We start from the raw sequence: 24,472 nt of genomic DNA, 5'->3' as shown, positions 1-24,472 counted from the left end.
AGTACTGCTCCCTCAGTGTTTATAAAAAGCAGGCAATCATCCCTGTATACATTTATTTGCTAATCACAACCATGCCTTGTCCACCGTGGGTCTCGGGGTCAGGCACTGTATCACGGGAATGGCTCAGTTGGAGGGAACTAAAGATCTTCTCACCCAATGCTTGAAGCTTTGATTCCCTCCACGCTCCTTGCCAACACTCATCCTTTAACTCCTCCTCTGACAGGGAGCTCACTACCTCTGGAGCAGTCCATTTTCTCTTTAGACAGCCCTAACCATTTGAAAGCCTGAACTTACTAGGGAGGATGTCCCTGAAAAGCAGCATGGAGTTTCTCTTTCTTTTTTTTTTATTTAAACATTTATTTTTAAGCTGAGGAAGTGTTGTTATTTACTCAATCTGTCGATATAAATACCCTAAGAATATCCATAACCAGTAAGTTGGTGAAGAACTGATATGGGAATCATGGTATGCATCTTCCTGAACAAAAATAAAAATTCTAACGGGATAATCTCTCGGTCCATTTTGAAACCTGATACCGAACCAAGTGGGCTCACCTACTGGTGAGTTAAATGAGACTCCACACCAGTGGAAGTTGTCTCACAAAGTAAAGTGTATTTGCAGCAAATAGGAGGCCATGAGGAATCATTTCCAAAGCCATGGAGTCCCCAAACGAAGGGAAGCAGGAACTTTTATTTATGTTGGGGAATGAATATTCAAAAGGGAAAGGCGGGTACACTGCAGATTATGGTACACTTCATATTAAAAATAAGGCAAGGTCATGGGCATAGCTCTTGTAGGGAGGCTTAGTTAGCTCCAGGGTGGTTGCTGGTTGTGTCTCCTTAACATAAAACAACTTGGAAAAACAATTAAATGCTTCCAAACCTCAGAGCATTAGTTAATGACAAATCTACATCCAATTCTAAAATGGAGAATATTTATAACTGAGCTCAACCAACATTTATTGCACATTATTGTGAGTATGGCAATGTGCTAGATATTGGTGGTGCAAAATAGAAAACAAGTCCTCCTTACTTTTAATTCTCTTAGACTTTTCTAAAGAAGGAAAATGCATAATTTCAATATAAATATTTACATTTCTACAACCACTCTCCAGTCAAAGCCACCATCATCTTTTGCCTAAAACATACAATAGACTTCCCCTTACTTTACTCTGACCTCTCTCTAATCCTGTCTTCTCCACAAGGTCCATTCCGTTGCTATTAGAAGAAAATGCAGACTCCTTAGCCTGGTCTACAAAGCCCCGGGCCTCCACCTCTGCCTCCTCTCACCTTCCCGTCTGGGTCAGTGTGCTCCGGTCACCTTAGCCTTCCTTCTCCGTGGTGAACACAAGCTTCTTTTTGCCTGCGACCTTTGAACTTTCTGTTTCTTCTGTCTGAAATGCTCTTAACCGGCTCCTTGAACAGCTGGTTTAAGCTTACAGATTTCAAATATGACCTCCTCACAAATGCTTTACCTGACTACTTGGTTTCAAGAAGCACCTCACTTCCCACCACATCACCTTCTAAAAATGACATCATCCTATTTATTTCCTACATAGCACTACTTATTTTCTGAAAACAGAACAGTGCCTTGCACCTATTAGGCACAACTTATACATATTAAAATTAATAAATATGCTTCCCTAAGAATTTTAAGACAAGTCATGACTTATTTCAGTCCCTAAACCCCTCTGAATTTTACATTCTAAAACTGCACAGAAGGACCTAATAAAAAATATCTACTGTTAAAAAAAAAAGCAACAGGGCACAGGTGGAGTCATGTGCCCCTAGGACAGCAAACCAAGACTTAATTGTAATGTCAACTCCTCCAGGAATGTGACCTTAAAAGGATCAGTCTGGAAATTCCTGATCAACACCTGTGAGGTGATCTGCCTGATAAGACCCCTGCTGCCCTTCACCCAAAGAAAGATGACTCTTCCTGAAACAATCTTTTTCTTTCTTTTGCTGATAACACCTTCCACTTTGTGCAGCTCCTCGGAGAGCCCTTCTACCCACTAGGTGGGATACTGTCCGATTCATGAATCACTGAATAAAGCCAATGACATCTCCAAACCCACTCAGTCAAACTTCTGTTCATCAACACTACCTACCCACCTATATATCTGTTTGTCTACCTCCCAATGTTGTGAAAAGAAATGGACATATATTATTAAAGAAAAACCAATGACAGTTATCAAGGGACCCAGAACTTAGTTACCTTCTGCTATCTTGGGCAAGTCAACCTCATTTCTCTAGGCTTCAATCTACTTATTTGTACAACAGAGGATTATATTAGATCATTTTAAAACAACTTTTCTGTTCTAAAATTCAGTTATCTGAAGTAGATTTACCCTAAATTAAAATCACTAATATTCCTTTAAATGCACATTTTTCATGAGCGGAGCACAATGAGACAGAAATATCAAGCACTCAGTTATGGGCTTCCTGTCCATCTGTTGATTATTTTTTCTTAATTATCCTTTTTTGATGCGTCATCTTGAGTCCTTTCCATCTCCCACTCCAGAGTGGGGGAAAATAATGAAACTATTTCATAAATTATATTGAATTATGCAATCACTCTTCCCTTAGAAAATAAATGCATTTCTAACAATGTATGTATGCCAAAAAATTTAAAATAATCCAAGAGTACTAAGAAGAATCAGTTTTTACACATACATTTACAGAACATGTGTTATTACTGTTTTCCAAATAACATATACAATAAAGAATTTGTTGCACTTTCTGTTAAAACTAAATCTAAAAATTTCTCATGAGAAAAACATACCCCCTATCACCACCACTGGAAAATAAATTTTTAGGAGTATACTATAATATAAAAATAACAGTAATAAATAAAAAGATAGAAGTGGGTAAAGACAGACAAGCTAGAATAATATGTGTTAACTTAAAATTAACACAAGTGATTTTTTTCAGTTGCAATTCAAATGAAGCAATGATGAAGTTTAAAGGTACTGATTGAGAAAAATCTAAATCATATAATAAAATTATGGGAAACAAGATTAGAAGATGCAGTAAGCAGAATTAGTTTGAAGTCAAGAAAATGCAGGCAGCAAGAGAGGAACAAACATTCTACTTCATACAATGCAATGAGAAGAGGTCCTATAAGCTCAGGGAAAATAATCATGGAACTACTTTAATGTACAGTAGAGGTACCCAAAATAGTATGCATGAGAAAATCCTAATTTACAATACTTCATTTAAGAAAATCTGTAAAAATAAATTCTGCAGCAACCTTAAGTTAGTTGACAGCTATCTTAACATGGCAATAAAATTGCATTGTGAAACAAAATCAGGAGTGGTTATGCAATAAGTTGTGTGAAATTACATGCTGTGCTATGCTGGAAAAATAAAACATCACAAGTCTAGTAACCATGTAATGTAAATAAACACAATGTAAATGAACAAATGGACTTGTTCATTAAGTGGCTCCTCTATTTTATTATTTCTATTTTTCCACACTTGTAGGCTGTAACTGATTTATTTTTACTAGATGGAAAATAAAGAAGTTAAAATATTATACAAGCATATTAGCTTAATTTCCTCAAGATTTAATTTCCGTCCACCTGTAAGTTTACTATTTGATAACAACTAACACATCAAAACCAATAGTTGTCAAAAAAACAGTTTTTTTCCAAGGAATCAGCAAAAGTAAATGCTTTTTGGCTCACTGAAAGCCATTCCAGTGGCAAATCTGGTAGAAATAAGCACATTTTACTCAACACCAAACCAGCTATAGATTGACCTCACTTAACACAGGACTCACTACCAGTGCCAGAGCGGAGTGTGCAGAGTTGTTATATAAGTTCCCTCTGGACTGAGCAAGCCCAGGGCTGAGCTGAAGGAGAGAGACATCCTTTACACCCTTCACAGTTTATCCTTCACCCCAGTCTCAGGCATTCACAGGCTGGTGTACGTTCATTTCTTCCAGAAAGCATGATTTTGAGGCCAAAATGCAAACCTCTAAAACTTTAAAATTATACATGAAATGAGCAATACATCATTATTTAGAATGAAAAGGAGGCTAATCTTTTGATTATGTACTATATATCAGGCAAGAAGTGAGATGCTTTTCTGATGAGATCTTATTTAAACTCCACACTGAACTTGAAAGAAACAACTGTGAAACTGCTTTCCACACTGAAGTCCTATGAAAATTACTAAGGAAAAATATAATGCAGAGCCCTCATTAACATGACTACTCTGAACAAGCAGGTGAGACTATAGCATGAGGCTACCTCTGCAGAACAGTCACCGTCCTCTCAAATGTTCTCTCCCAGCAAAACCTAAGTCTCTTATCAACATTAATAGTAAATGTGGGGGCGTGGAAAACCTATCAACCGCTCAATGTAACCCATGGAACAGTCTCCTGTGGTAGGAACCAGCTCAACAGCCTCAAAAAACACTTTTCAGCCTCACCCATATGACCCTTGAAAAACAGAGAAAACGGATGATTCAGCAGCAAATCGTGAGGGAGTCGTCACCTCCTGTGCCCAAATGAAGGAAACTAATGTCTACTTGGTAATCATAATTTAAAAAGTGTTTTGTTTTTATCTAAATCAGGATAACCAAGAGAATACGTTGAGAGAAGAGACTGAAGTCAGACTCCTGGGAAACACCAAGATGAGAAGAATAGATAGTGCACCTGAGTTATTCAAAGAGGTCAGAGAGAAGAGGCCAGGGAAGTAAAAGAAAAAAGCAAAAAAATGGCTTCACAGAAACCAAAAGGATAAGATTGTTTTAAGAAATGGTGGCAAACATCATTATAATTTTCTATTTTATTTTCTCCCTTCAACTTGTATCCTCTTCATTCCTTCTTCTTCCTGGTAAGGCATTATGACCATTTTACTTCTGAGATGATTTTATCCTAACGGCCCACTTTATACATGCAGAAACTAAATCAGAATTTGTCCAGTCTCAAACAACTACTGCTTATCCTTGCTGCTGTCACTCAGGACGAAAACAGTCCTAATCCAGGATTTAATCTAAAGCTAGATCATCTTCCTAGCTATATTTTAAGTAAACATTACCATCATCCTGGTACCATCATACCAGAAGATAAAAAGCAAAAAGTGGAGGGAAACACTTATATGCAATAAACTGATTTTTCATGAAACAATATCATAATCCAGGTAGATCCTAAAACTATACATTTTTCACATGGTTATTACCTACTGATCTGAAATGGCCTGCAGAGGAACACAGGGTGGGTAGGCTGAGGGAGAAAAATTGCCCAAAGAAGAACTTTCTTGGAGCAGTTCCATCTTGTCTGGCCCCGGGGGAATGAAGATCTATGCTGACTTACAGAGGCAGCAGGGCACTGGGTGGTGTCCAGAGGCCTGGTCTGCAGTAAAGAGAAACAATGTATCTGCTGGTTCCTTCCAGTGTATACACTATGTACCACATGAACTTCAGGTGATGTTTTTTCTTTCTCCACACATATTTTTAAAACCACTGTTACAGAGATAAATCTTCCAAAGGTAGAGGTGTATAATTAAGCTATATTCTATATTCCAAGTGTTTTAACCGAGCGCATTCGAAGATACAATTGGCTTTGTCAAGCGATTCATGAATTGGGCAGCATTCCATCCAGCCAGTAGAAGGGTGCTCCCTATCTCTTTGTTTTCAAGTCCTGCTTTGTTCATTTACATTATACATGTTTCCTTCACATTATTAAACAATCTTGAATTTCTGCATGCATACACAACCGCGTATTTACAGATATGCCATCACACTAGACATGCATTTTATGACTGCTATTTCACTAAACAGTCTAGTACAAACACCTTTTCGTTTCAGTTAACCTACATCTCCTGCCTCATTTTCAATGGCCACATAATACTCCATTGTTGGATGTACTATAACTTATCTAGTCATTGACTATCAGTGGGCATTTAGGCTGTTTCCAATTTTTTTGCTGTAGTGACCAACTCCAGAGTGAAATCTTCACACATAGTGACTATTTCCTAAGGAGAGATTCCTGGGAGAGTACAGAGGGTCAAAGAGTGATAGCACTTTAAAAGGCCATTCAAGGTACAGACAGCAGGCTCCCGGTTGAGAGTGATCATTAATTAGTACTGAGAGCTGTGTTGAGTGCTCTACAGACATTATATTTAGTCCTCATCACCACCCGCCTCCACCCTGTGATGCCTCATCATACCCATTCTACGTGGCTACTGGTAAGGGAAGAGCGGCAGCGGGCCAGGCAGCTGGCCCTGCTCTGACCACCACATAAAATGGCCTCTGCAGGGGCTCCTTTTGGGGATAAGAACATTCTCCGAAAGACTGCAAACTGAGAAGGAACTGGACTTGAAAAGCAAAATGGACACCCCCCAAGAGTGCTGTGGCTAGTCTTCCCAGACTCCAGGAGGCATTCTCCATCTCGAGGAGTTCAGAAAAGAAAGAAAACAGCACTGGGCAAATGAGGGCTAGCAGGTGATGGCGGGAAAAGCCACTCATAACGCCTGGCCAGCAAGTCCCTCCTTCTGTCCAGTGTCTTCACTTGGCCACACATCAAACTCCAGCAATCAGGACTCCCTTGGGTGTTTGTCTGGGTCCCCTGCCAGGACTGGGCCAGGGAGAGGGTGCACAGAGCCTGGCCCCGGGCAGGCATAGGTGCTGCGTGAACAAAGAACTGACTGCAGGGACCTGTTCCATTGTGTCTTTCCAACACGCACTCCCCACTAAGCCACAGACACGATGACATTTGTGCACCAGGACATCCATCAGAGTATTATTTATAGAAACAAAAGTATGGAAAACAAGGGCCAGCCCGGTGGCACAAGCGGTTAAGTGCGCACGTTCCGCTGCAGTGGCCCGGGGTTCGCCGTTTCGGATCCCGGGTGCGCACCGGCGCACCGCTTGTTAAGCCATGCTGTGGCGGCGTCCCATATAAAGTGGAGGAAGATGGGCATGGATGTTAGCCCAGGGCCAGTCTTCCTCAGCAAAAAAGAGGAGGATTGGCAGTGGATGTTAGCTCAGGGCTGGTCCTCCTCACAAAAAAAAAAAAAAAGTATGGAAAACAACTGATTAAATAGCTACAGTTTTTGTGCCATTAAACACTGTGCCAAGTTAAAAAGCACGAGGTCAATCCAAAATGTATCACCATCTCATCACAACCAAAGTCACTGCTGACTGTGACATGCACCATGACTTTATGTCGCATTACGGGAAAAAAGCCAATTAAACTATGCTTCACTGATTGTACAAGAAGCCCAATTTCAAATAGTAAGATGTGGGGAAATACCATAGGTGGAAAAACCAGGTGCAGAGTAATGGTAGGGCATGCTAGTGTGTGTCTGTGTGTGTGTGTGTGTGTTTAAAGGAAGGGGCTATACAATCACTTGTGCTTTTTTATAGGTATACAAAACTCCTGGAAAGATACACAAAAACCTGATAACAAGAGTGGCCTCTTGAGGTTGGGTTGGGTCATTGGGACACAGGGTGGAAGGGAACCCCTCTTTTCATCATTACATCTATTTGTAAACTCTGACATTTTAAACTATATTCCCTTTTTAAAATAAAACTTTGGGGCTGGCCCCGTGGCGCAAGTGGTTAAGTGCGCGCACTGCGCTGCAGCGGCCCGGGGTTCGCCAGTTCGGATCCGGGCACGCACAGAGGCACTGCTTGTCAAGCCACGCTGTGGCAGCAGCCCATATAAAGTGGAGGAAGAAGGGCACGGATGTAGCCCAGGGCCAGTCTTCCTCAGGAAAAAAAAGAGGAGGATTGGCAGATGTTAGCACAGGGCTGATCTCCTCACAAAAATAAATAAATAAATAATATAAAACTTTGAAAACTACTACCTGCAAAAGTAAAGAAAGAAAAGAGCCCATCCTTCTCGATTAACGGGCATAGTATTTGGAGCCTGCCTTGGATCTGGAAACCGTACACCCAGTTCTAGCTCCCCCAGAGCGACCTCAGGCAAGTTCCCGTCCCTACTAGGTCTCCAAGAGCCACCGGGTGTCGGAGAGCGGGTCTCGGGACATCCCTCCAGCTCGGAGCCCCGGGCAGGCCAGGAGCCCACCCCGGCGCTCTGGTCCCGGGCCGGGCAGCCGTCTGCGGGCGCCCCGCGGTGCAGGCCCGGCCAATCAGCGGCCGCGGGGCGGGCGGGGTGGCTGCGCCGCGCGCGCAGAGCAGAGCGGGAAGCAGAAGCACCACTGGCGTCCCGGAGCAAACCATGCCGCGCCCACCCGTGCTCTTCCCGCTGCTGCTTCTGCTGCTGCCGCCGCTGGCCCCGGGCCTTGGGCTCCGCGGCGCCGGCGGCCGGCGCCCCCAGTGCGGTCCGTGCCGGCCGGAGCGCTGTACGGCGCCCGCGCGCTGCCCCGCGCCCAGGATCGCGGCGCGCGACGAGTGCGGCTGTTGCGCGCTCTGCCTGGGCGCCGAGGGCGCGAGCTGCGGAGGGCGGGCCGGCGCGCGCTGTGGCCCCGGGCTGGTGTGCGCGAGCCGCGCCGCGGGGGCGGCGCCCGAGGGCACCGGGCTCTGCGTGTGCGCGCAGCGCGGCGCCGTCTGCGGTTCCGACGGCCGCTCCTACCCCAGTGTCTGCGCGCTGCGCCTGCGCGCCCGGCACGCGCCCCGCGCGCACCCCGGCCACCTGCACAAGGCGCGCGACGGCCCCTGCGAATTTGGTGAGTCTGGCTTCCGCCCCAACGTGCGGCAGCGGGTGGAGAAAGAGGGACCCCAACTGTTTGGGGTGTGGGGCGAAGGATCCCCCTTGCACCGCGAAGAACAGCGCTGCCTGGGCCTCAGTTTTCCTATTGGGAGCAGGGTTTCTTATCTGGCCAGGAGCTCAAGGAGACTGGGGCAGGAATCCACATCCTGCACCCTCCCTCACCAAGCTCATGGAGCCACCAGCCACCGTGCTGGTCGGAGTGTTGGTGAGCCTGCTGTCCGCTTTGGTGCTTAAGTACTTGCTGATGCAGTTACTTGCCGGCCTGGCATGTTTGCCTCCACAAGACTAGGAGTTGGGGGCTGGGAGGGGGGGTGGTAATTCCCACTGGGTCCGAGTCCCCAGGTTGTGGCACCCCGGGGGGAAGTTGTTTGAATGGGAAGGGAGGGAAGGTGAAGATGCCGGAGGAGGAGGAGCTCCAGACCTCAGGAGGCCCTAGTCGCCGGGCCAGAACACCAGGGCTGGGGCCCTGCTGAGGGGCGCGAGGGAGCTCCCGCCCGGGACAGGTAAGACCTTTGGAGACCTAGACTCTGAAAAGATGATGGTGCCCTCAGGGGCAGACCCAGGTTTTGTGGGGCTAAGGCCTATTTAATTTGGAGGGTCCTGCTTTAAAGAAAGAAATCGAAAATTAATCATCGCTGGGAACCTAGCAACTCAGCTTCATTAACATCGCAGTCAAGTCGCCTGTGGGTACCATTGTTGTCCACCCTCTTTACATAATTTTACAAAATCAAACGAAAATAACCAGAACATAAATACAGGGATGTCTAGCGAAGCGCCCTGCGGGCCAGTTAGGTTTTGGAGAACTGCCCCTGTCTATGTGGCCTGGAGGAGGCACTGGAGAGTTTAGGGTCAGGGAGCTTGTGGCCCAAGAGCCCCAGGAAGTCCTCTTGGGACTCTGGCCTGGACCTGAGACCAAGTCCAGACCTAGGTGCCTACGTCAGTGTAATGACTTCAGCTCCAACAAGGAAAGCTTGGGGGTGGGGGGAGGCCCTTCCCAGACCTTGGGAAGTTTCTAGTTTTATTTCCCCCCAGGCATTCCAGGTAGACGCACTGAAGTCCAGGAGTCCCAACAGGTTGTTGGAGATGGGGCGGGAAGGCTCCTCTTCCCGGAAACATGAAACAATGTGTGGCCCGTTGAGGAGGCTGAGGCAGTGCCGGTGCACAGGAGAGTCACTGTTGGCTGTTCCTGGTTGGGGCTCCCCATGCTGCTGCTGGCTCCTTGAGCAACCTTGGGCTGGTCCCTTCCCCCTCTGGGCAGTGTCACCCCCTGTCCCTTCTACTCTGAACATTTGCTTCTGCCCTAAGGCGTTTAAACAGTCCTGTCTCCCTCCTTCTAGTTCCTGTCACTTGTTCTTACAGTCTGCTTTCCTCAGCAGTTATTCACAGGCGGTTCTCTTTGTTTGCAGACAGGTAACACTATCCCTCCATGTGGGGAGACAGAAGTGCTGACCAGGTCCCCAGAAGCTGACCAGTGCTGACGGTCTCAGATGATTTCTCCCTGGAGTGGTATTCTGTTCCTGAGAGGGCCACCCTAAAGGCATTTAGACTAAATCTGCTATGCTGCAGAGGAGACTGAGACCCAGGGGGCAGGGGACTTGTCCAGGGTGACCAGTAAGGCCTGACCAGCTCCCAGGCCCCCTCACCCTGTTCAGTGCTCTTTCAGGACAGGACTTGATAGTGTTAAGTCAGGCAGGTGGTGGTTGCCGTGGTTACCAGAATGCGGCCAGATGGCAGGCAGAAACTCCATACCCCTAATTCATTGAAAATTACCAATGACAAGTAAATGTGACAGCCCCTCCACTCCAATCTATGGGCTCTGAGGCCCCCCAGGCACAGAACTCGGGAGTAAAGATGTTCACGGGGCCAAACGGAGGCAATTCAGAAGCTGCTTTTAATGATTCCATTAGTGACAGGCATCAGGCCTCCCCGGAATTTAGCTCTTCTTCCCCACCAGCGATTGTGTCATCCGCCACAGACCCGGGCAGTTTTCCTGTCACTTTTTGTCCTGAAATGTCTGTGTGGCCCCTGCCTTGTGTCCTGGTGAAGCATGAAAGTGTGGACAGGGGGTCTTTCCTAGCTGGTGGAGGCGGCACCTCCTTCCATGCTGCCCTGAAGCCATCCTTTGTTCAGAGAACACAGTGGGAGCACTTTCTAACAATGCCCCTAGGGACCCTGGTTGCAGGAGAACAGACTGAGTCAGAGCAGCAGCCGGATGGCTTCAATATTGGTAATAAAATCACCGCTTCGCTCCTCGCCTCCTCACCTCCTCCTTCAGTAAGTGAGCTCGTGACTGTGACGGAAGGAGGTCTGCGTAAATATTTATCAGGCTCTGAGCAGGCTGGGAAGTATTCTTAGACATGCCTCTGAGGAGCATTGGAAAAGTTTTCAGGCTTAAATTCTGACCTTTCCTCCTATGTTCTGAAATGCCCCAAAATGCCTGATAATGAGAGTAATCCTTTGATCAACACATGTTTATTGAAGACCCACTATATTCCCACATATGAATAATTCTTTACTATTGGAAATCACTTTTGCATCCCATGTTCTTACTTGATTTTTACAACTACCCTGGCCAGGTCCCACTCCCATTTAATAGAAGGGAAAACTGAGGCATGCAGAGGGGAATTCCCTGGAGCCCCATGGCTAGCTCCTAGCTGAGCTGGGCCTCTAGTGTGGGTCTTCCTGGCTCTTTTCTGATGGGGCCATGCATCTCTAGCCCGCTGGCAATCTGATTAGGAAGGTGCCGCAAACTGGCTACCCTTGAACCTTGAAACTTTCTTGGTCTGGATCCACCTTCCTGTTTTTCCCCCAAGGCTTGTTGCTGGTTTCTCTGTTGTGCCCTGGGTGACTGCTCCTAAGAGGAACAGGGACAGCTTCACAGAAGGGGAAGCATCTGAGAGGAGCCTGGAAGCACGGGGAGAAAATTCCTGGGCTGAGAAGGGGAGGATGAGGAGACACAGCATGAACAAGGCACGGAGGTGGGGGTCCTGTGGCCACGGTGGACAGTGGGCCTGCTGGACAGCTGCCCAGTGGGATGGTTGGAGGAGGAGGTGAGGCCCAGAGTAGTTTGGGGTGGGGTCATTGCAAGTCTTGAGTGCCAGGCTAAGGGGTGAAGCTTCATTCTGTACTAAATTATTGGTTCCATTTCTCGACTGTAAGATGGAATGGCATTATTATTATTACTGTTGTTATTGATGTTATTCTTGCTATCATTACTTTAAACAACTATGTTGTTCTATAGATGCAATTTGCTAACGTTGGGAGGGGGTTGGGATCCTGCAGACAGCAGGTTGATGTCGTGTTTTGAATGCTAAATTAGATAGGAACAGGGTCCCGTGCCATTGCCCACCAGGGCACTGAGCCCCGGAAGCTTCCATGAGCTCTTGAATCCTGAATCTTAGAAAATTCACCTCGGTTGAAATTCCGGCCCCACTTAGAAATCTCAGTCTGTGTGAGGCGCATGTTACCAGGTAACCAGGAGAGGCAGCGAGTGCCACTTTGTGAGAGGGACAAAGAAGGGGGCCTCGCGCTCAGCAGCCTTCCATGCCGAGGGAGGGGGTGTGCAGCGCAGGCTGCAGGGAGCGGGATTAAGCTGTTCCTCGTTCCACTTCGTAACATGACTATTAGCGTAAATTATCAGGGCTGTTCAGTGCGTTGATTGTTAAACTCTCTGGTTGTGCGCTTTTTCATAGGAGCAGATGGGGTCCTGAGGGATGTTTTGATATTCTTTCTTTCCCCAGCACCATTAACTTTAAAGAAATCTCAGAGGCGCTTGGGAAGATCTTCCTTCCAGCCATCAAGGACATGCTTAGTTGACGGGGCGGGGGGACAGATCGCCACACGCTGTAATGATAACATCGATCCCTTTCATTTGTACAGATCCACGCGGTTAATGATGCAGTCACACCCATTTTCTCCCTTCACCCCGGAGGATGTGGGGCCCCAGTCGTTATCTTCATTTGCAGATGAGGAGGAAATGGTTGGCGACTACCCACCCCCACACCACACTTGAGTTTCCCTTGGCACTATTTCGCCCACCCACAGTGCTGCCCCTGTGGCTGCACACCTGGGTGACGATTCTGTTACCTGATGGGTGGATTTGTGCCATCCTGGCATTTCCAGGGCTGTTGCTGGCACCAGCAGAAGGAAACAAGTATTTAGCAAGGAATTGCTAGAGAGATGAAGCTGGCACATTCACAAACTGGGCTGACCAGCCGCATCTTCCCTCGTGAAAGCCACATTACTCTTGTCAAAGGCAGGAGAAGGAAAGCCCTGGCTCTTCCAGGGGTGTGGCTGCTCTGGCAACATAAGGTGGGAGGCTGTGGCCTAAGCTCGCCAGAGTGAGGGCCCTGGGCCGTGGCCTCTGGAGCGTCCGGGCAGGACTCACCGATAGGCCTGCTCACCAGAGGCCGTAGAGGGTCTTGAGCAGGCAAGGCACCTCCCAGGAGACTGCTGTGGGGTTGCACAACCTGCCAAGTCCTCAGGTCTCTCCATGGAAGCCTTTTACAGTTTGCAAGGGGTCTTGTAACTGTTCCTCATAACAGCCTGTGGGGAGGGGTGGGGGGAGTGGACTCCTGTGCCCATTTTCAAGAAGAAGAAACTGAGGCCAGGTCACAGCACTGGGGTGTGGCAGAGACAGGATTTGATCCTGGGTTCCTCTTGCCTGTGGTAGCCGTGACGCTGAGCACCCCAGTGCCATACTCGAATGATCCTTTGGGGACAGTAGGACTGGGAATGTCCTGCTAGTGTTAAGGACACATGGCCCATTTAATGTTATCTTCACAAGCGCGGGGGGGTGATGTTTGGAGGGTTTCATTCCTGCGCAGAAAAGAGTTAATAGCACAGGCCTGAGACGGTATCCTTAGAGAGGCCTGCTGGCAAGGTTGACCCTTGTTTGGCATCTGGGAACTTGGATTTCGGGAGGGTTCCCACCATTCCCAGAACTGATGAGCGCAGCCCGCCGTGCCTCAAGCATGCAGAGGACAGCTCACACCTGCTTTCCTTCCGGGAGCCTGGGATTTTGGTGTGGAGTAGGCAGAGGCTGCCTAGGTGACCTGCTCCCAGTAAAAATCCTGGGCACTGAGTGTCCAGTGAGCTTCCCCAGTAGAAGGCATTTCACACATGTTGTCACAATTCAACTGAGCGTGTCATGTGTGACTCCACTGGGAGAGGCTCTTGGAAGCCATGCTTGGTGTCCCCGGTCTTCACCCCATGAGCCTTTTCCTTTGCTGGTTTGCTCTGTCTCCTTTCCCTGTGATAAATCACAGCTGTGAGCACAACTCTGTGGAGTCCTTGAGTCCTCCTGGTGAATCACTGAACCTGGGGGTGGTCTCAGGGACCCCCACACAATCCCTAAGGGACTCTTTCTTATTCTGCAGTGGAGTCCACACAGATAACAGATGTTTCATTTTAAAAGTCAGCATGGAATTAATGGAATCAGGGTGCCTGGGTTTGAGTCCCTGCTCCTCCAGGCACCTCGCCTCTCTGAGCCTTCGTTTTCTCATCTGTAAAATGGGGATAAAAACACCTCCTTTCCAGGGCTGGTGTGAGGATGAAAGGGGTGTGTACGTGGAAGTGTCATCTAAGAAGAAGGCAAGATGGTGTAGGACAGAGCTCGGAGCCAGACCCCTGGGCTCATAGCCTCGCCTGCCAGTTAAGGCTGGGTGACCCTGGCTAGCTTCCTCAGCTGGCAGCTGGTGAGATTGTCAGAAAGATCAAACAGGTTAATCCCTGTAAGCAGAAGAAGAGTGCCCAGCACCAGCAAGCCCTCAGTGTTAGCTGGGGGCATTATTACCACTATTTTATTATGATGATGATCACTGCTTATAAAGAGCTAATATGGATAAAAATATTTTAAATTTAAAATCAGGTATGTTAAAATTAAAACCAGATTACTGTAACGAAGAGCAGCGTGAGGAAATTTTTTAGGATAACTGTTCTCTGCTTTGGGTAACCAAAGTGGTGGTTACACGACTGTCTGCGTTTGTCAGAACTTAGACTTGTACACCAGGAGTGCATGTCAATTTAAAATAAAAATTTGAATGTCACTTTATTATCGCAGGCAGGCGGCTCGTTTGTAAAATAAATCGTATTTTCTGCCACAAAATCAGTAGCAAAGACTATTTCCAAGGCAGTCTTTCTTAATTGTAGTTATTGAAGGGGAGGGAGAGGGAAATGTAAGGAGAGAGAAAGATGAAATGTGATTTACTGGTTTATTCATTTAGGCCTGAAAGGGATTGATGAAATCTCATTTAAAATTTATGACTTTACATGAACGAAAGTAAAACACGTTGATTGAGTGTCCTTTTGGAATCCGTTGAGGGCTTTGGAATAAGATGTGGTTCTGATTGTTCCCACAGCGAGCCATTTGAGGACTGGTTTGGGCTCCGGGGGAGGCGATGCTGGCGGGAAGATGAGGGTAAATTAGATTCTCTTTGTTGTCTGTCGCAGATGGGGCTCCTGCCAGGGAGCAGGGGTGGTGTGGTTCTTTGTGGCAGCCGGGCAGGTGGCTGGGGCGTGTCAGGCAGTGTTAGAAGCCCAGGACCTTGGCTCACAGGGGGACATTGGCCACACTCAGGATGAGGGTGGTGCTTAGAGGGAGTCACATGGTCACAACTGAAGGAGTGGGCTGATCAGGCTGAGGGGACGAAAGCAGCCTGGGGGTGGGGAGGGCAGTGCCTGTATTCAACGCCTGGAGGCCATCAGGGCTTCAGGGGGCTGTGGGCTCCAGAGGGCAGCCCTGGGGGCAACAGCTAGGCATTACAGGGAGGCGAGTTTTAGCTCCAGATGAGGACAAGCTTTTTCACCAGCAGAGCCCTCCAAGGATGGAAGGAAGGGCTTGGCTCGATAGGTAGTGAGCTCTCAGTCACTGGAGGCGTGCAGTGGAGGCCAGATGAGCACATCACAGTCAGGTCTTGTGGAGTTGGGCCCCTCCAGTTTGAGACTCTAGCTCTAAGACAGCTTCCCAGAGACTTTTTGGCACTGGCTCGACCAGATCTCTTTCCAGTCTGTCTGGAGGGGCCAGACCACTCCATTTCTGCGCCCTTTCCCTCCCATCCCTCCCCCACTGCCTCCTGCCTCTGTCTCCCTCCCTTTGTTCTCCTTTTTCATTGCAGCCTCCCCAGGTGGGCGAGGAACCTCTCCCTCTCCAGGGCTGTCCTTGGGTCCCCAGGCAAAGCCCCAGGAGTCCTAGACTCCGCAGTTTGATGGCCAGAGGATGAACGTGTTTCTTAATCCAGTCATCTGTTTACCAGACCTGCTCCTGACCCCGCCTTGCGTACTGCGGTCACTTAAGCCATCACTTTTCACACTCCCCGCGTGGGAGGGTCAGCTTGGCAGCCCTGTGAAGCAGGGGTACTCTCCCCATCTTACGGATGAGCAAACCAAGCAGAGAGCGTTTCCCTCGCCAGGCCTGCACATTGCACCTTGCCCCAAACACCGTGGGGCCAGATGCAAGGGTGGGCCGAGCTTGCCGTCTAGTGCAGTTGAGACCCCGTGGAGGCACCTGGACTGCAAGGCAGGCTGTGATTCAGCAGGTCAGAGAGGCACAGACCCCCTGACACATCCCCTCTAGGCCTTGCGGTGTGGGGAGCCGTGCACCTGTGGGGCTGGGGGTGCATTTCCTGCAGAGGGAAGGCAGGACAGTGCGGGCAGGCACGCTGAGGAGCTGGATGGAGGGCCCAAAGCCCAAGGGGGCTGGACTGGCTTCTTTTAGTCCTAGTGTGAGCAGAGCAGATGCTGGGCACAGGGATGAGGGCAGGATGTGGAGTATCAGCTAAGAATTTCTATCTCAGATGCCAGCATCTCCCTGGTCCCACCCGGCGAGCCACACCCTCCCTCTCCTTTCTGTAATGTTTGGCAGCCTGGAACCACATTGTCTCATTCCTTGTCTGGAAGGGCAGCCAGGCTTGGCTTCCTCGGTCCCTACACCAGCTTCCCCGCCTGGGGATGGGGGGTGTGGGGGAGGCCCTGTGTGGAGTCTGCGTTATGCAAATGGGCGTCTGGAAGGGACCTGGGGTCTGGGCTCCAGGCTGAGTGCAGCTGTTCCGCTGGCATTGTTCTCTGAGACACCCTCCAGTGAAGGAGAACAGCCCGTCTGTTAGGAGACTCTGCCCCTCCCAGAGCCTGCCAGTGTGTCGTTGAGCTGTGAGCAGATGGCGGCCGGGGCCCAGCGGGGAGCGTGACGAGGTGGGAGCTCTGCCACAGCCGTGCTGGGTGACTTGGGGAAGTCGCCTTCCTCTCTGGACCCCTGCTTTCCTGTTGGTGGAACAAAGGTGGTGGGTGTGGACCCTGCCGGCCTCCTCCCGGGTCTGAGGAGCTCTCTCGTGCGATTCTGAGCGTGTTCTTCAGGTGAGGAGAGCTCTGCCCCGCGCCCCTCTCGTCAGCCGGCCCAGCAAGCCCTCCACCGGCCCGGAGGTTCCGAGGTGGGTGCCCGGAACTGGTAGGGCAAAGGCTATGTTCCCTTGTCATCTTCTCCCAGCTCCCGTGGTCGTCCTTCCCCCTCGGAGTGTTCACAACGTCACCGGGGCACAGGTGTACCTGTCCTGCGAGGTGAGGGCTGTGCCCACGCCCGTCATCACGTGGAGGAAGGTATTTGTATCCAAGAACTCATGTGTGTGTGTGTGTATGTGTGTGTGTGAGTGAGAGAGAGAGAGAGGTGTAAATGTGTTTTCTTTTAAGTGTGTTTGTGTGTATACCTTTGTATGTGATCAGAGGATTTAAAAAAGATACCTTATATACCACTCCTCTGCCTCCGTGTTTATGCCTCAAAACTTTTACCCTAGAGCTCTCCTCAGAGAAGGGGAGTTGCCATCCTTCTTGTGTCACTTGCTCCCTCAGCCACTAGCTGTCCGGAAAGTTCTACTGTTTATCTAGCCTAGATCAGCAGGAATGACGTCAGAGCCTACTTCACTGGATCTGGGGTATAGAAAGCCTTCGCTGGTGGCAGATGACCCAATCTTATTCCCAAACTAGATCTTCCTGCAGATCAGTTTTTGAGAGACTGGCTTGGATCACAGCATATGTTGTCCCCTCGTTGGTCTCAAGGGCCTTGAGAAGAGCCGTGACATTCTGAACTGCTTCTGCGAGATAGTGGTGGTGTCCACATCTTCGCTGTCCAGCAGGGGGTGCTGTCTGCACATACATTCATGTTTAAAAAGCGACTGACGTTTTAATAGGAATAAGAGGTGCAGGGTGTCAGCCTTTGAGTCAGTGGGAAGATGAAGACAGCGAGGCTACCGTGGGGTGGTCCTCATGCAGAGATGCTTTTGCTAAACCACGCCTGGTTTTTCTGTCCTCCGTAGGTCACACAGTCTCCCGAGGGCACCCAGGTGCTGGAGGACCTGCCTGGGGACCACGTCAATATAGGTGTCCAGGTGCGAGGCGGCCCTTCTGACCATGAGGCCACGGCCTGGATTTTGGTGAGCATCTCATTTGTTTAGGATTACTGGCTATTATTGACCAGCTTTCATAAAGCACCCTTTATATTTTTATAACATGTGACATGTTTCAAAGGTGCTGTTAGCCATTTCTCATTGGGCCCTGCAATTACTGTGCGGAGAGGAGGGCAGGCAGTGTGACCCTGAGAGCATGAGTGATCTTCAGCGGTAGGCAGAGTTAGGGCCCTGGAAAGGTGTCCACGTCCTCATCCCCAAGACCCATAGATATGTTATGTTATATGGCAAGAGGGGGTTAAGGTTGCAGGTGGAAGTAAGGTTGCTGACCAGCTGACTTTAATAAGGAAGTGATCCTGGATTATCTGGGTGGGCCCAGTGTAATCACGAGAGTCCTTGAAACATGGGAGAGGGAGGCAGGAAAGAGCCAGAGAGATGGCAGTGTGAGAAAGACATGACCCGCCATTGCTGGCTTTGAAGGGGACCACAAGCCAAGGAAGGCCAGCGGCCTCTAGAATGGAAAGGCAGGAAACGGATTTTCCCCTAGGGCCTCTAGAAAGAAGACAGCCCTGCTGACACCTTGATTTTAGCCCAATGAGACCCACTTGGACTTCTGACCTCAAGAACTGTAGATAATAAATTTTGGTGGTTTTAAGCCATTAAGTGTGTGGTAATTTGTTACAGCAGGCACAGGAAGCTACTACAGTTGCCCAGGACCACACGGCTGGGCAGAGGGAAGACGGACGTTTACGCCCTCCTCCCGGGCTCCTCCATGCCACTTGCAGCAGTGTTGCTAAGACGAGGCAATGCCGTGTGTTTGACAGAGTGGTGGAGTGACGCGACGGGGGTCCATGTTGGTCTAGCCACTCTACCTCTCTGAGCGTCAGTGTCCACAGCTGTAGACAGAGGGCTTTGGACTGGGCAGCGTCCAAGGCCCCTGTGACCTGCCTGCGAGTCTCCTGTAATATGAGGAAAACAGGGCTCCCCCTTCCCGCATGATGGGCCTGAGCTCAAAATGAGAAGGTGTGCACAAACCCTCTCCAGTCTGTAGAGTGACTCACAGGTTCTTGTAACAAGAGAAAGCAGAGAGGAGAGAGCTGGTTGTGGATCTGCGCTGCAGGGGCATGTGAACAGGCTCCCCCTGAGGCTGTCTTCCTTATTGTCTCCCGTCTCCGCGAGGTCTGGTGACTTCTCCACCCAGCTCAGACACTCAGGATGCAGTTGGGTCCACGGCTTTTTCAACTCAAGCACATTCCCCCACTTTATTACTAGAAAAGTGGGAGAAAGGGTGTCTCTGGTGTTACTTCGTAAAGGCTGCCTCCATCGGGAGCACTTGTGGGCCGTTCCTTGGTCAGTAGATTTTTGTTCTTTTAATTTGCAGTATCTTACTTACAATCTATACCTGTCACCTTCAGTGAAAGGACCAGGTAGCTCACAGTAAAAGGCAGGAATGCAGAGGAAACATTAAAATGAGAGCCAGGATAGAGAGGGTGCTGAGAAGGAAATTTAACTCTTTCCTGGCAGGCAAGGCAAGAAGAGAAACAGAGTGAGCTCTATCTCATTTTGAAAAGGAGCAAGTGTTCAGATGTATCATTAAGAACTAAATAAGGAAATGATTTTGCTGTGCCATATAACTGTATAAACTGCCTGCCTGTTTTGTTTCTAGATCAACCCTCTGAGGAAGGAAGATGAAGGAGTGTACCAATGCCATTCAGCCAACGCGGTTGGAGAGGCCCAGTCCCACGGCACGGTGATGGTTACAGGTCTGAGTAAACACCAGGTCCTCCGCTTCCCAGCTCTAGGTGACCGCGTGTGACGGACTCATGTGCATGCTCTAAGTCATTTTCAGTATTTATACGCCTGTGTCACAAGAGACTGAGATGGCTTATAAGATGTGTAATAAAAAAGAAGAAAAACACATAAATCGAGGAAACCAGAGGAATGCAAAACAAGAGTAGGAGCATATTACGATTAGCAGGTAGACTCTCTAGTATGTTCTTCTGGGCCTCCCACCTCACATGCAAAGTCAAAAACTGTGAACATTGTGGGTGTCCGTAAGGTGAAAAAGACCAGTTGTTTTTTTCTGTTTCTGAGGCTGAACGGAGCATTTCCTCCGAGTCCTCCTAGAGAGGGCACCGAGAGCAGACCTTGTCACTGTGACAGCACCCGTGTGAAAACATGCCTGCAAACTAGACGGTCTGTGCTTCATTCGTCAGTTCCCGGTTCTTCCTTGTTGGCAGCTCTGCTGTCTCCAGGCCTGGGGTCCATGTCCTCAACACTATACGTGCTTAGCAGTACCTCTCCCCTGGCCAGGTGGCTTAGTCCTCATAGTCACCCAGGTGAGAGCTGGGGTTGCATCTGTCACCGGCCACCGGGTGGGCTGTGAACTTAGTGAAACGAATCCCTTTATTAGCCAGCTTTTGCTGCTTAACAGCCCCCAAACCTCACTGGTTCACAGCCAGCAACATTTATCTCTTGCTCACATTCGGTGTCGTGGCTGTAGGTTGGCTGTGGCTCTGCTCCATGTGTCTTCTCATATTGGGACCAGCTGCAGGAGCAGCCCCAATGTGGAATATATCCTTTCTGGTGGCAGAGGGGACGAGCAAGAGACTGAGCCCAGCACACAGTCTCATTTAAAGTTTCTGCTCAGATGTGGCATATGTCACATCTGCTAAGTCCGTCATCCAGAGCAAGTCGCACGGCCACGCCCAGCGTCAGCGGAGTCAGGGGAAGTCTGCTCCTCTCACAGGAGGCCGAGGGCAGGGATGCATGATCCTCTTACAGGAGCAGAGGAAGGGACAGTAGGGAACAGGCACCATCACCAAGGCCAACTGACAAGTTTTTAACAGAGCAGGAAAAATTAGAAACAATTTTAGTAGTTTATGAAAAGCAGAAGGATTTTGCTGTGGTTGTAATCCATATTATTCCATATTTAGCACTATTGTTGGGCACCTTCTGAGTACAAGGCCCCACGTCAGGTCTGTAGGGGACGCACAGAGACCAAAAAGTGAATGTCATCAAACTATAAGGAATGCAAAGTTTAGGAAATAAGGGGTGTGTATGAGTTTGAGGCGAGAGAAGCGGCTTAGAACTGGGGAAAATACAGGAAGGCTTCACTGAGGATGTGGCATTGGGGTTGGAGGATGGGTGGATGCAAGTAGTTAGAGCTCCTAGGAACCGGGAGGAAAATACAAGGTACAAAACCCTCAAATAGGAATTCAGCAGAGTTAGGAGACAGCTCTTAAAGTTGCCTTTCTGACACTTGGCTGTTTTATATACACACACACAATATGTTTCATGTTTTAAATATATATATATATATATAGTTAAAAAGTATATATATATATATATATATAGTTAAAAAGTATATATATATATATATAGTTAAAAAGTATATATATATATAGTTAAAAAGTATATATATATATAGTTAAAAAGTATATATATATATATACACACTTAAAAACTATATATATATATTTTTTTTTGAACAGAAATAATCTGGGCTATGAATATAGTCTATTATAGATGAGTTTTCAAAAGGCTGCCACAGAGAACCATGGAATTCAAGACCATTGCCACCACCCTGTTCTTGAGTTCCCTCTACAACATGCAGAATTGGCCAGCTCTCACTTGCGTACCTCCAGGGATGTGGAGCTCATCACCACCAGACAACCATCTTTGGGTTTTCCAGTAGTTGAAAGTTCTTCCTCATATTAAGCTGGAATCTGCCTCCCTGAAACGTCCCCCCATTGGTCTTAGATGTACTTCTTGGACCCCCACAGGGCCCTCTGCTCCCCACCGGCACCCCTGCTTGCTGGGGAGAGATTTAAAGTTATAGATCACTTCCCCCACCTTCCGTTTAACACCCAGTTGGTTGTGACAGAGCAGGCTTCTTTTCCCTAATTCTTTTCCCTCTTTTCTTCCAGGGTCTTAGAAACATTGATCACAGGATGAGGGAGAAGTCAAGTCATGGATCATTTTGCTTTGTGAAGAGCTGGAAAAACTGTGTTTGTGGATGACCCTTTTTGTATGTTTTTAAAAATTAGATGCAAACTGGATTCGTATGCAGATGTAGTTTTTAGCAGGGCAGACGTTAGGAAAACAGACTGCATGTAGCTTTTTTATACTGTTGAAGTGAATTGCTCTGTGCGAGTTCTTTTTGTAACTCCTCCCTCCCAGGGAAGGTCTCGTCATGGTACATTTGGAATTCTGAAGCTGGAGCGCGGCCTGTGTCAGCTGTGACTCTACCCCATTTGTCTCTGACTCATTAGTGGAGCTCTGTGACTCAGTGTGTTGTAGGAGGAGCGGGGAGGGTCCCGCTGCCCTCTGCCTGACCTCTAACTGCTGTGTGACCCAGACAGGTCCCTCCCCTCTCTGGGTCTCGGTCTCTTCACCTGTGAATGTGGCATTTGGACTGGATGTTACCCATATTCCTTCGAGCCCTGCCATCCTAGAGTAAGATGGCCCTACGGAAAAAATACAGGGAGTGTGGTCTTAGCATTCTTTTTAAAACAGTATTCCCTCAAACAAATGGCATTGCTTCATACTAGGGTGTGAAGGCTGGTTCTAGCTCTTCTCTTCCTGCCATTTTCCTAGTGTAAAGAGGTTTAGTCCTACATGGACACTTTACCAGACTCAGCGGCCCCTTGGCTGGGTGTTTGGGGACCAAGATGTCCACTTGTTAACAAGCCCAACATTCTCTAACCAGGTGGGCAATGGAGAGCTGGCTTCTGGACATCAAATTGTAAAAACGGGGTCAGATGCTCTCTCTGGGCTGTGGAATTACAGTGTGGGAGAATACATTTAACTTAGAGATGTTTTGATCTCATCCAGGAACAAGGCTTCTTTCTTTCCTGTTAAGCTTCAGGGCATGGTTGTGTATCCTAGTTGTTCGTTTTAGTTCTCTGTGTAACCGCCACCACAACATGACAACTGACAGATGGGTAGTGTGGTTCCATTACTGGGAAACAAACCCGGGCTGCCGTGGTGAGAGTGAGCACTGAATCGTAACAGCTAGACCACCAGGGCTGGCTCTTTTTTTTTTTTTTTAATGACGAAAGAAAGAAAGAAAGTATTTAATATCTGGGCTAAAAAAATAGATCCTCTAAAGTGATTAAAATGTTCTGAAAGTCAGAATTGGGATGTCACATGAAGTTGGTCCTTAAAGTTCATGAAGCCCTTTGGCACCTCTGGTCGCTTTCCAACTCCAGACGGCAGGCAGGGCGAGTGTGAATGTCCCTCAGCCTTTACAAGCGAAGAAGTCAGGCTCTGCAAGAAAAGCGCTTGCCCGAGGTTGGAAGGCCTCTGAGAAGGACCAGCAGGAGGCGCCTGGCCCTCCTCAGCTTCCTTCTACGCCGTGGTGCTGCTCCTCAGGATGGTCTCGCAACTGTGTCAGGAAGATGCTGCCCTGTCCCCAGGGGTCAGGCTCTTAATCCAGGCTCGTCTCGGCGTTCACAGCACGCCGTCCTGGTGCTCACGTTGGGCGTTACATTTTGGAGTCCTTGTTGGAATTGCCTTTTCTGCCTTTGAGCCTGGCTGCTCCATATCTGAACTATTGGGGTGGCAACACCCGGACATACTACACAGGAGGAGACTGGCCTGGGAATCCAGAAACAGGAGGCCCATTTGGGTTCATCCCTGGCTGGCTGTGTGACCCTGAGCAAGTCCCTTTCACTTTCTGGACCTCGGTTTCCTCATTTGAATGAAAGGGAATAAAACTAGAGGGGAGTTTTCAAACTTTAAAACATTGGAACCCCTGGGCTGGCCCCGTGGCTTAGTGGTTAAGTGCGTGCGCTCCGCTACTGGCGGCCCGGGTTCGGATCCCGGGTTCGGATCCCGGGCGCGCACCGACACACCGCTTCTCCGGCCATGCTGAGGCCACGTCCCACATACAGCAACTAGAAGGATGTGCAGCTATGACATACAACTATCTACTGGGGCTTTGGGGAAAAAAAAGGAGGAGGATTGGCAATAGATGTTAGCTCAGAGCTGGTCTTCCTCAGCAAAAAGAGGAGGATTAGCATGGATGCTAGCTCAGGGCTGATCTTCCTCACACACACACACACACACACACACAAAACATTGGAACCCCTTCTTTGAATAAAGTCGGAATTGAAACTGATCAATCTGGAAGCTTTCCTTGTCTGTTGGGGGTTGGGGCTGCTGGGGACCTGCTCTCATCCCCTCCCTGCTCAGTACCTCCCACTCCCTCTCCCCCTCCTCCCCACACGTTGATGTTTCCGTATCCAAGGTTTGCAGTTACTTCCTCTGTGATTTGAATGGTTGGGAGATGACTTGGTAAGATGCTTAGTGAATCTGTGTCAGGAGGAACAGGGATGCTGTGGCCCTGGGGAGGTGGGAGAACATCATGCATCTGCTGGTAAGCACATTCAGT

The 24,472-nt window shown here is 48.6% G+C and overlaps 1 protein-coding gene across 3 annotated transcripts; it reads left to right on the top strand.

The window, feature by feature from the left end:
- Window positions 1–8,154: 8,154 nt before the first annotated feature.
- On the top strand, window positions 8,155–24,199 carry IGFBPL1 (insulin like growth factor binding protein like 1). Of its 3 annotated transcripts, none has more exons than XM_087419484.1 (5): window positions 8,155–8,639; window positions 17,163–17,272; window positions 17,986–18,102; window positions 19,742–19,838; window positions 22,005–24,199. In XM_087419484.1, the coding sequence occupies exons 1-5, from the start codon at window positions 8,192–8,194 to the stop codon at window positions 22,010–22,012; spliced, it is 780 nt and encodes a 259-aa protein (XP_087275610.1). In that variant the 5' UTR covers window positions 8,155–8,191; the 3' UTR covers window positions 22,013–24,199. The 3 variants fall into 3 exon arrangements, with proteins under 3 accessions (XP_087275610.1, XP_087275609.1, XP_014637867.2); XM_087419483.1 differs by having other exon boundaries at window positions 19,742–19,877; XM_014782381.2 differs by lacking the exon at window positions 22,005–24,199 and having other exon boundaries at window positions 19,742–19,891.
- Window positions 24,200–24,472: the final 273 nt, after the last annotated feature.

The sequence above is a fragment of the Ceratotherium simum genome, chromosome 29, assembly GCF_057802395.1.
Source record: "Ceratotherium simum simum isolate JZ-2026a chromosome 29, ASM5780239v1, whole genome shotgun sequence".
Lineage (NCBI taxonomy): Eukaryota > Metazoa > Chordata > Mammalia > Perissodactyla > Rhinocerotidae > Ceratotherium > Ceratotherium simum.
The sequence above is the reverse complement of the archived record's forward strand: the minus strand, read 5'-3'. Positions and strand labels throughout refer to the sequence as shown.

Bases quoted from the DNA above. Each gene is read 5' to 3' on its own strand.
- IGFBPL1 (XM_014782381.2), top strand. From the start codon at position 8,192: ATGCCGCGCCCACCCGTGCTCTTCCCGCTGCTGCTTCTGCTGCTGCCG. The intron at 8,640-17,162 runs GTGAGTCTGGCT...ATCTTCTCCCAG, and splicing joins CGACGGCCCCTGCGAATTTG to CTCCCGTGGTCGTCCTTCCC. The intron at 18,103-19,741 runs GTGAGCATCTCA...TTTTGTTTCTAG, and splicing joins AGGCCACGGCCTGGATTTTG to ATCAACCCTCTGAGGAAGGA.